The sequence below is a fragment of the Trichoplax adhaerens genome, genomic scaffold, assembly GCF_000150275.1.
Source record: "Trichoplax adhaerens TRIADscaffold_6 genomic scaffold, whole genome shotgun sequence".
NCBI classification, from domain to species: Eukaryota; Metazoa; Placozoa; class Uniplacotomia; order Trichoplacea; family Trichoplacidae; genus Trichoplax; species Trichoplax adhaerens.
The window spans coordinates 4,076,731-4,089,060 of record NW_002060948.1 but is presented as its reverse complement, the minus strand read 5'-3'; the positions used below and the strand labels follow the sequence as shown (position 1 = coordinate 4,089,060).

At 33.0% G+C, this 12,330-nt stretch overlaps 1 protein-coding gene across 1 annotated transcript; it reads left to right on the top strand.

Annotated features, from left to right (window-relative positions):
- Window positions 1–546: 546 nt before the first annotated feature.
- TRIADDRAFT_57567 (uncharacterized protein) lies at window positions 547–12,208 on the top strand (the record flags this gene model as incomplete). Its single annotated transcript, XM_002113751.1, has 45 exons — window positions 547–572; window positions 722–779; window positions 1,166–1,230; window positions 1,378–1,456; window positions 1,593–1,673; window positions 1,857–1,901; window positions 2,184–2,237; window positions 2,335–2,403; window positions 2,657–2,743; window positions 2,820–2,902; window positions 3,215–3,251; window positions 3,367–3,477; window positions 3,623–3,709; window positions 3,797–3,880; window positions 4,115–4,161; window positions 4,241–4,316; window positions 4,406–4,538; window positions 4,861–4,953; window positions 5,046–5,275; window positions 5,403–5,473; window positions 5,553–5,821; window positions 5,922–6,061; window positions 6,345–6,417; window positions 6,508–6,611; window positions 6,720–6,809; window positions 7,075–7,292; window positions 7,382–7,442; window positions 7,568–7,641; window positions 7,725–7,809; window positions 7,918–8,049; window positions 8,168–8,242; window positions 8,307–8,392; window positions 8,526–8,680; window positions 8,759–8,973; window positions 9,311–9,382; window positions 9,457–9,585; window positions 9,665–9,817; window positions 9,933–10,070; window positions 10,140–10,214; window positions 10,315–10,460; window positions 10,546–10,624; window positions 10,698–10,829; window positions 11,340–11,540; window positions 11,957–12,055; window positions 12,155–12,208. The coding sequence occupies 45 exons, from the start codon at window positions 547–549 to the stop codon at window positions 12,206–12,208; spliced, it is 4,671 nt and encodes a 1,556-aa protein (XP_002113787.1).
- Window positions 12,209–12,330: the final 122 nt, after the last annotated feature.

Sequence of the window (12,330 nt, the reverse complement as noted above, 5' to 3'; positions counted from 1 at the left end):
ACTGAACAATAATCATAATTGAAGGCAATACTGTAGCTGAACATTTTCTGATTTGTTCAGCTAGGGTGTTGCCTTTAAATGATGTCTCTAAAAGGAAATACAATTTCAATGTGGCTCAAATTCTACGCAGATAGATCTGTACAACCTTGAGCTATTGCCAATATTGGCTGATTTGGCTCTTGATGTTTTCTAGCACTATTTATTGCAGTACTGCATTGAGTAATTTTATTTCTTGAAAATTTTCCAACTTTAATACAAACTATCACTCACTGGTACATGCAATGAGAAATACTGATCTTACAGTACTTGAACCATTGAAATATACCAACGTCCATGTTCACCGGGTACACACCGGCCAAGCTAAATCCATACTGTAATATCGGACTACAAAAATTATTAAGAGTCCGTATGCTTAACACCACGGTACTGTGCTGTAGACGGATGGTATCGTGCGCTCAGTGTCACTAGCGGTAGTAAACACTGGTTATACTGTAGTGGGCAGCTGAGAGTACCCATGCGCACTCCATCAACCTGGATCCAAATAAAATGGCGGTATCACAAGCATTAACAGGGTTCGATGTGGAAAGTTTGTTAGATAATAGCCAAAATTGGCTGACTGAAGCACAACTGTAATTGCAATCGATTCTTTAACCAATTTTAGAGCATTCTTCTTCATATCCTTAACAGATTTAATTGTAATTGATTATCAATCATCTCTTAGATGCAATCGCAATTTATGGCTGCTCGTCAGTGAGCAAAGTCAGGCTATCATTGATCAGGTGAGTCAATCGTTTTCACCTTATTGGAATAGCATCGTCTAGTGTATACTGTATTGCTTGGATGGACTACTGTCTTTTAAAATGGTTAAATGGCACTTTCATTGAATGACTGATTCTTTCCAGTGTATAGCCTAACTCCTAATTTATCCTTCTAACTGTGATATGCTATATAGTACTTTAATTAATTTCTACAGTAACGTCATCAAATGCTGCTTGATACGAGTATAACTGTTATGATGAAATTTCAGATAGTATATATGCTTAAAGTGCAACTTTTAACTCACAAGGCATCTTTCCTATTTTTGGGCCTAAAAGAGCTCTACGTTGTATGCAATATTCTTTACTTTTAAAAATGCGAATAATCTTTCCATTTTTAACACCTTTAGAAACAAGAGCTGAATGCGTACAAGGCTCGATTGCTACTTGGTGTGAAGTATATCAATATATCGAGGTTGATGACTTCTCTACTAGCTAATCAAAATAGCCTAAATGCTATCTGTAGATGATAGCTTAAGCCAATTATCAATTTATTATCAGTAATTATATTGCTGTATCATGAATATTGAAACAAGAATAATTTACTATAATACCTTCGCAGCGTAAATGCCAAAAGTATCAACTACAAGAAAGAGAATAAAGATTTACAAGCTCTCGTCAAAACTGTCAGCTCCTTATTGGTGAGATAGATATCACTATTTTTTTAAATACAATTCTTTAACACTGACAGTATGAAAAAAAGCGGAATACTTCTACATCTCATTAAAATTACCAATCGTGTATGTAATCCATTCATATATATTTCCGTTATGCTAGAGTTGTAGTGAAAGGAATAGCTTAATCCTAACCTTAAGCTACATTTTAAACGCTTATGATGGAAAAAGAAGTAATATTAAGGTTGGTCATGAAGTAAATCAGCCTTCATGCGTTATTTTTGCAAAAGTTCCTTATATAGTAATCATATAATCAAACAAACTTGCTGATTACCATTTTAAACTATTACAAACCGTATAATTGCACGCAGTAACATTAAGAATGATGACAATGTACTTGATTATTTCTTAATTCTTGAAATATTAGGCAATTCTTGAAGATGAAACTAAGAGAGATGAATTCGCTGTCAATGTAAAAGCAGAGTAAATTTTAGTTCTACGTCAAAATAACTTCCATATTCTTACCACCGTCATTGCTTACAACAATTGTGCAGGTTATGCAATATTATATGGATGAAAGACTTTACATCCTCAGAGCGTTAAAGTGTATAATGATATCAGCTACTCGCAAAGGAGGAAACAATTCTGAGGTTGTACATTAAAGCATCTATATTATCATCGTTGGAATAGAAATAGTAATTAAAATTTGAACAAAGATAACATTAGATATCGCCCAATAATTATTTCATTTTAGCAATTCTATCGAAATTTTTGCCTTGAACTGAAAGCTGGAAATGTAGAGAAGCAGGTTATTTTCCCTAGTTTAATAGCTTTCGCCTCTAAGATATTGTAAATACTCAAATTGCACTAAGGTGATGAAAATTTATTTTTCATAACAATAATAGCTCGTAGAACAATTCTCATTCCTGTCTAAAGCCGACGTCCCAACACTAGAAGCAAACGGGAAGCTGATGGTAAAACGAGTTATACGCGTATTGGATTATAGTTTCGAAATCGTAAAGTTATGCTATTAAATGTTAAACAATCGAATCACATATTTTCGGCTTGTAATTAAATATAGATCAAAGAGTGGTCATCTAAATGGGCACTACAGTACATAAACGAACTGGTATGACAGCCTATATTTTACATTATCTTTGAAAAATTACCCGTAAAGTTAGTAATTAGGAAGATAATATCACTTTAAAATTTCATGTCCTTAAACAGAATGTATTACTGGACGTTATGGCCTATCACTTTGATGCAGAGTGCCCTTCCGATGTCACAGTTAAGCAGTTTATCGATGCTTTAAAGGTCTGTAATAATGGACATTATAAAAATGATCTATTTTACACCCAAAATACTTATGTAACATCAAATTCATATTTAGGTTACAAAATTTGGAACGCATTTGCCATATCGATTTTTCATAGATTATAATAACGATGCCTGCTTTCGGCAAGACAAAATATGGTAATTAAAAATAAAATCTATTTTTAAACAAATTGTCTCTTTTATCCTGTAATAATGCAAAAATATGAGTTAGTTAAGCTAACACATGTGGATCTACTTCTCTTAGTTACGCTTCAGGTTTAATTCTACTAAGAATGCTAGGTATAAGATGCCTTCGTGAGTACTGTGATGGCACAATTTCAAGGTATTTTTAATTCTTAATAATGGCATGGATATCTTTATACAACGAATTTCGTTTTATACCTTTATTTCCTTCTTAAATTTTGTAACAGTTTTAACTTTATAAATCATGATATAACATTATAACTGTAGGCTCGTTGGACCTTTAGGGGATGTGAATATGTCCAAGGTAATATATTCCCTACACTTGTAGACTCTATCATACATCAATTAATTAATGTTAATCCACGACGTCTTAATATTCGCTATGTCCAGTAATCTCAAATACACGGTTGTTGCTGTAGGAACTAGAAAACATGTTTCAAGAATTGGGAAATCAGATTCCAGTCTGCCCGATCATACTTGCTTGGGTTACGAAGTGTTGTGTTGACGATAACGATCCAACTCCCCAAAATGTAATTTTCGTAATGCGTAAAATTAAATTATATTATATAGCCGTATTCGTACGTTAAATATACGTATGCTTTGATATTGAGGATATTTTATGGTTAGCACCCAGTAGTTGCTTTTTACACAGTAATTCAGAAACATTTTCTTTAGACCATCGAGCTCTATAACAAAAGAGCACAAAAAGCTGACGTTTTTGGCTTCCTTGGAAATATCGTTAAAAGTGACTGGTTTATTGAGGTTGTAATATTAAAAATTTAACATTTATAAATTTTTTGTCATACATGGAATAAAATTAACCATTTGCCCTAAAACCCAACTTTGTAGGATTTCGTATGGAAATCAATTGTGTATGATTTAGTCTCTTCGTCTGCTATGGTCTTCAATAATGATACTTTTGGTGATACGGAGGTAATTGTAACAACATATTTTAAAACATATTTAGGTGGCTTTTTAAGTTATTTAATCAAGAGATCCTTTAACTAATGATTATAATTGTCATGAATATGTTTGTTATTAGACAATAATTAGATTATTGATATGCTGTATTACGGACAAGATATCATGGAGCCTTTACAAACCGGTATACCCAAATAGAATGTAATGTTTAAACGTTTGCAAATTTTAACTAGACAATTTTTACAGGGAAGGAGAAATACTATGGCCTTACTACTGTTTTCACTACGGAACCGGTTCGACTAGCAAATAATAATATATTCTATTATAGTAATCTTACCCCGATATAAATGGCGTATTCATTTTTTGTATTAGATTCCCGTTCGATCACGAGCTGTTTTTTGATATGCTATCCAAGATTGCAAAAACTAGTGGTAATAACGCCAATGAGGTAATTTCGTTATTTGTGACTATAACGCTTAACCTTCCCTGGCTACACGAATAGGTTCTAAGACAGTTACATATAAATTAATTGACAAGGTATACGCCATACTGGAACATGCAACTACGTATGCCGAGGTCCTTTCTGATACGCGCTCAGGGCAGATTCAGTGTATTTCTGATGATGGCACGATTTGGAAACTATTAGAAGATAAGTTCATCTACCCTCAAGGTTAGTGCTATTGTATGCTATATGGCTCACAAAAAGCCTAATAGTGTTAGAAGTCTGCTATATTTTTCTACATTTTAAGTAAAATACATTATTTGTGTCATAGCAATAGAACATCCTTTTAATTTCAAGATATCGAAGGGAACTATCGGCAAAACTATGCTACAAGGTTGCTTGTTGTTATACCGATTAAACATGCAGTAAAATATTTTTTATTTACCGTGCAGACAAGCGTAGCAAGCTACAATTTATTGTAATACAGGAATAATATCTGTTTCAACGTTACTATTGACATTAATTTAATAACTGATGCATATTTATAAAGGTGAACCAGCGATTTCTTGGACAGTTGAATACTCAACATGGAAGCTTTTTATTCTTGAGATAGATATATGCTTGAGCCAGTTACAAGATCCAAGTATGTCTTGTGATGTATCTCTACGTCGTATATATATGTTATCAAATGATCAATAATATGCATGCTCTCCATTCCTATATTAAAAAACGTAGGTATCGCTATTAGCAAGTTACCCATAATCGACTATGTTAAGAAGATTATCAAGCTCGTACGATCTATTCTAGATAGTAACTGGGAATTAATTGGTGCTTTATCATCATTTATTTCACGGGCTTACATATTCCTTGAACGTTGCCATTACTTTAAGCCTTGGCCAGCATCTGATTTAATCACGGAGTGTATAAGTTGCATTGTTACCACAATAAAGCACGAGCCGCTACAGGTAACTATTTCACGAAAAATTTTCATTAGTTCTAAGCTCTGTAAAAGCCTTTCATTAATTTTATAATTAATCAACTGATGCAGTTAACTACATACGCTGAATTCTAACTTTGTTCCTAATTATGTAGGCTTTTGAGGATTTAATTCATACAAGATTTTTGCCTTACTCTACAAGTGATATTTATAATGATCCGTTTAGGTATAGACATTCTTCTCCTTATTTTACAATATTTCTTAACACCTTGGTAATTATACCAAAATAATTATCTTATTTACAGTCTTGATGGTGGAAGTATTGGTTCAATAATACTAGCATATGAAAAGCGAGCGAGATATTATTCAATGACTTTAAACTTCTTAACCCTTGTTCGAGATTCTTTGTTATCAATTCACGATCAGTATAAGACACTGGGAAATAGCAATCTAAAAGATCACACATTCAATTTCCAAACCGATTTATTAGCCACAATTAATTTTGTAGTAATTCATATTTTTACGGATTTACATCGTTGGAATTTCAGCGATCCGAGGGAGCAAGAACAAATTGGTAACCTTTTGTCCGATTAAGTGATAGGCAAATAATTTATGACGTTGTAGTACTGAACAAAAATGTAACATCTCAAACCATTATTTGAATTGCTGGATAGGTTTGTTATGCCTGGAAATTATTGAAATTGCTCTCCACTCTGATCTTGAAATGAAATCATCAATTTTTAATAATTTAACGACTTTAAGTAGTTATTTTCTTCAAACTGTACGAAAATGCGATAATTGTCTAGTTAAACTGGTAAACATTTTATCTGCCGGCACTAGCATGGTTCGTAGTTATCAACCCAGGTATTAAAATCTTCTGTTAATGCCTTAGATTCTACTATTTGGTCACAATGTAAGATATGCTTATACATTTTATACAGTGAAAGGAACGTTATGCCTGTTCAAATTTTAAAGTCGACCCTCAAAATTATTTTACGCCTATACGAATTAATATCGGTTAGCAACAACCTTTGTAAAACCTTTATAAATAAAATTTCTCAAATAGTTTATAAACTACTAAGATTTTTATTACGCAGATCCCTAAATCTTCGAACTTAACCAGGGAAGGTAGCAACGAAAAAGAAATGGACACTTGCATATTTCCAGGAGGTTAGTTGATTTTCATAAGTGCACACGCTATAAATTTCGTGTTGTCTTTAAATTTTCATGTAACCATCATTTATTGTAATTTGTATAAAGCAGAGCATGACAGATTGTTATTATCAACGTCTTCATACTTGTTTTGCCGCTGGAACCCGCGACTCTTAACAATTGCTCTGAATTTATTTAAGAATCTTTGTCTGGTTAGATATAGTTATATAATTTGCGATCGTTCAATTATATCATTATCTAATATCTGCATTTTTAACGGTAATCTGTGATGACATTCTTAATTATGATTATTATAAAAGAACGTTCCGATGTCTATTTACGCAAATTTGGGACATGATGCTGAAACTTTAAGAGATCTTCTCATCTCTCATTTACGAATGAAAGACACGGTAATAGTATAGTAATAACGTAGTTCTCATTAAAAACTTAAATTAATTCGAACTCGAAATTAAGAGAGTTCTTAAATCGTTAGGACTTGAAAGTTAAGGAAGCGATATTGGAAGTACTTATTGTTATTATGCAAACACAACCCGGATTGGTAGTATTACTAATGAATTTGGAAGTACCGGAAGAAAATGTAATTGTAAATACCTTATACTACGATAAATTAATTTCACTCACTTAATTAACACTTTTCTATATGCTAATGACTAGGAAACGATAAAAAGTAATGGAATACGTTGCGTTCGGTTTAATGATATGAGTTGCTTAAGTTTCGTAACGCAGTTGCTGCGTGATCATTCTGAAACCTCGCAATCGTCTGGTAGCAGCGAACCTTCGGCATCGTACCAGTTGTTGTGCTCATCCGTGGAACTCCTATATTACGTATGGAAGGATCATCGGGTGCTCGCTTTGGATTCTTTGAGGGCCGTGTAAGGATATTAAATTATTGCTATTTTGATTACATATTGCCTTAGTGCTTAAAATACATGTTGAATCCTGTTATAAAATTCTTTTCCAGCCCGAATTTTTGGAAGTATTTAGCCGCATTATTGAAGAAGTTACCTACACAATCAAATGAAGTACGCAACGATTTGAAATGGCTCAATATGAATATTGTTCCACTTTTTGAAGTGGAGCACAAATATAAATATATATGTAAATGCAGTACACATAATTAAATATTTACCTTTACCTTCTCGTAAAGGAAATTGGTTGCCATATTAAAGCATCTGCGTATACGTTGCAAATCATGGCAATAGAATTATCGCTTTTACCCAGGTTTTAACTCCCAGTTGTGATTCTAACTGATTTAGGAGATTGTTATTGTTGACAACGCTATTCTCAATTATTCTTTTCTCAAGTTCTAAATTATCTGGAATGGATACCTCTATTAGAAGTATCTTCGTTGACGCCTTTAAGAAAAGCACGGAATTGATAGCAGGCAACGTTAGTACCTCAATCCGTTCTTCTTATCCATCACAATACCTTTACCGTTCTTAAGATGGACGGGTAAATCTAACCTACATGTATTAAATGTCTTAATGTGTACTTTAGTTACTTACAAACACGACTATAGAGTGTGAAGGCGAATTAGAGTTGACGTTAAATGATTTCGAAGTTGATAAGGCGTCTCAGTTGCAAACGTTATTGAAATGTTGGAGGACATTCACTATTATAATTTCGAAGGTATTTTAATTGATTCACAATTTAATCCGTTGTAAAGATAATTACAGTAATAACTCAATATCTTATAAAATTGTATTGCTTTTAATGTATAACTGTCAATGGATTTCGTTTGTAACAGGTTGACGGAATTGAAATCAACGATAGTGCAAAACTAGATACCTTGAATAAAATAATTGAATGCCTAGATTATCAGGTAAATTCGAGTCAACACTTAAATGTAGACTATGCACAAGATTAATAAATTCTATTTTTGATAGTTAACTAGAGAATCCAGCAGCTCATACCTATCGATTGTGTACGAACTTTCATGTTTACTGGATATTTTGATAAACTTGTGGTCTAGGTAAGATCAATGATCGAACAACTATATTAAAATTTAAAAAATTGTTATATTGAAATTATGAATACAAACTGGATCTTTCTTAAGCAATTAGCCTAAGCTCGCATCATTAATTTACTAATGGCCGATTTTATAGTCATTTAGGGAAATCAACAGAGTTGTTTATTGAGAAGTTGGCTTCAGTCTTACTGCATGCAATAAAAGCAGATGTTAGCCTGCCAGACGTTATTAAGCCACAGATATTCACTGCTCTAATAAAGTTATTTCAAGCTGTACGAAATAGCAAAAATAGTAAGCCATCAAGATTAAATTCCTACCGCTTTAATGTCCAGCTTACTTTCTTCACTACTTAACTGAATCTTAATATAGGTCAACTAAGAGATGTGACATTTTTGGACTTAACGAATATTGTATGTGAAACAATCCAGCGTCACAATTTTCCTCCATTCTATAAAAATGAAGAAAAGGCAATGATTTCAGAAATCGTTAAAGATCATATTAAAAATACAAGAAGCAATCTACAAATCCTTACTTCTAAAGAATTCAAAGAAAGTGTTGATAAAGCAAAGACGAAGAAAAGCAAAGTAAGCCGTAACTAGTAATATTACTATTTCAGCTTTGTTGTATGAACGTACAAACGACAAGAACGTAATTCATAGTTTTTATCTACTGAAGCTACCTATAACGTCGACATACCTCCTGTGCGAAATTATACAATTGCATCAGAATTTAGAAGTGCTGCTACCCACATTAATCGAATACAATGTTGTACAAACTCTGTTAAAATTCATGGAAATTAGTTTTCAGGTTTGATATTTCATCACTGTACTTCGCTATATTATATCATTACGTAAGTGCTCGGGCGTTGTGTGTCATTATAGTTAATATCTTCAACTATAATTTTGCGCTTTGATTCATTAGCGGGATGATGGCGCAGAACTGATTGAAGCAGCACTTTGTCTTTTCATTCAAATGACGAAGAAAACCCCGACGGTATTTCTAAAGCGACATTGTTTCCCAATCTCTGTTCGTATTGCTCTTACATTAAATTTCGATTTTGTGCATAGGCTGCAGAATCCTTAGTTTTAAATGGCGTTAGCAAGTATCTATGTTTAGATTTTCCACAAAACTATACTTTACCAATAATCGATTCATGGTCTTCCAAGAAAGATGCCAGCGTGTATGCTAGTGAAACTGTACGTACAAGCTGAATTCGTAATTATTTTCCTGATAAAGAATAAATATACTTTATTGCGTCTAATTATGTTACTACAGAAAGTGAAAAAGAAACCCAACAACAAATCAGAATGGCGCCGCACGTGGAGATTAGGAATATCTCTGATGAGTATACTCCTTGGAATATCACGCCATAGCTTCCTAGCAGATGCTTTTAATTTCGTTGGCGTTCACTATGAGAGAATGGAGAAGGTTACGAATTTACAATTCATTATCCATACATAAATTTTGATCATTAGCGTAATAGCAACAACGCAAACCCAGCCATATGCGATTAAAGTAGGCATATTTTTTTATATTCGAACAGGTTTTGGCTAGCGTACGCTACAATCAATCATTAGAATGCCTGGAAGAAGCTGAAGAAATAATGAACTTTCTCTTTCAACTAGCTCATTTCGAAAATAAATGGCAATTTGATTTACCGATTGTTTTCAACAGAATGCAGGTAATTTTCTAGCGATAAAGATTAAAACTATATTCAGTTCTAATATAAATATTTTTCTTTATCGTAAAGATTTCTATCATGTCATTGTGTCGAAGCTGTACAATCTTACTGAGTAGATCGCAATTGCTACATCATATGGTTAAGGTATTGTCAACTATTTGCTACCCTGGTCCTTAAAAACGCCTGCAGCAATTTATAAAATATCTAACGTAAATCATTATAATTATTAACGAATTTATTACAGCATAGTTCACCCGAAAAGAAACCTGGAACATCTATTCACCATATACCAATTTCCACAAATTTAAAGACTGTCTCTTTCTCGAAAGAACCTGATGAAGATCAAATATCACCAGAAATCCGGCCTTTATTTGAAAAAGTTCAGATCTGGTATATAAAATTTTATTAACCATATGCAAATCGCGGTCATAATGCTTTATCGGTCGTTTACTTGCTTCCTCCATATATTTACCAGCCTCGTGAATATACTGTGTAAAGGACTATCCGCTCTGAGACAATTTTCTCCGGATTTAACATACCTAGTAACAGAAAATGTCAGTTATATTCTTGTCATAGTGCACTTGTTCCTCGTGATCGATGACCACACAAAATTTTATTATCTTGTAGAACATTGAACAATTAGACCGTAAGCCAATGTTATTATTATCATATAATGCACCTGCGGCAGAAGACGATGGCCCTGTATCATTTGGAGCAATGCTAGCTTGTCAAACTATGGCTCTAACACTATTGAATAAGGTATTATCGAAGATGCTAAATATAGACATATCTAAGAATTCTGTTGGAAACACATATAATTTATGCGTCGAATAATGTAGATGGTAATACTGTGCATTGATATTCTTACAGCTTGAGTATCATCGGTCCACATTATTAAAATCACCCACTAATCAGAATTTAAATTCGTCAGTAAGCGTTGATGTGTCTCATAAATCCAAATTAAGGTATAATATCAATCTGAAAATTTCAATATTCCTAATTGAAACGTAAATACCGCTGCTTACAAATTTCTAAGTCCCTAAGCTATACTTTCTGCTATTAGGTCTGCACTTTTATATATTTTGGAAAATTGTCAAGTACTAATATTATCGCAAGCCCTTCTATATTTATGTCATTCAGATGTATCACATAATGATAAACAAATGTTACGATGGGAACTCAGTACTGAATTGGTAAATTACGTTAGCCCTGTATAATTATACATTATGAGTTGTTATACTGTTTTATTCGTATTATCTTCCATTTTAGGGAAATTTCCTGAACGGAGTCAGCCGTTATTTCACTCGTGGAGGATCTCATTCTTCTCCTCGACATCCGGACGTTTCAATGTCATCATCAAATAATAATTTATCATTATCATTTTCTACTACACCCAATAAAGACGACAGTGTAAATAATAGTAAGACCTGGATGACTAACAGTAGTGGACAGTCTCCTCGTAAACTTGCAGTGAGATTTGCTGACTCAAGTGATCAAAAATTCTTTCATGTTATGGATACTATGGTTCATCGTATGCTAAATAGAAACAATTCTACTAATTGAACATCATCACCCATGTATATATATATATAACTTGATACTGTAGTGATTATTAACACTCACTTGCTACGACTCATTATGTAGTATAAGTGTATTACCTATATTGTGTTTTCACTATCTACGTTGTTTTTTGCTGCTATTATTGTTTAAATACTGATGCAGGTAAATCAGTGTACTTACTGCCGGATTATCTGTTAACTGCATTCGTAATACCTTTATTGACTAGCCAATTTATCACGCTTTAACCCGTCATTATTTCTTTTCTTAAGTAGCTATCTAGTATGATGCTATAAAGAATGTTGCAAAAATTATTTAAAAATACGTAGTACAGTTCTGTTCTGTTATTTCCATCCGGTGATCAACGACAACAAAAATCGACTATGTTAAATGAATTAAGCTTAAGATTGATACATTGTTATAAGCATGTAAGATAGTACATAACGCAATCGATTTTGTTCGTTAAAATATCAATTATAAAATTATTTCTGATAAGCCAACGCAGATGTAACTCACGTTTATCTCAGACAATTGCCCAATTGTCGATAACCGTCGGTAAAAAATTTCCCGATGAATGGTGATTGCCAGTATATTAAATGCCGTTTATCCACAAAATAGCTCATTCTAGTACGCTTCTAAGTCGTTTACTAGTGAAAGCGAATAATGATAATGTGGCTAGGCATACGCGTAAGACAAGATACAT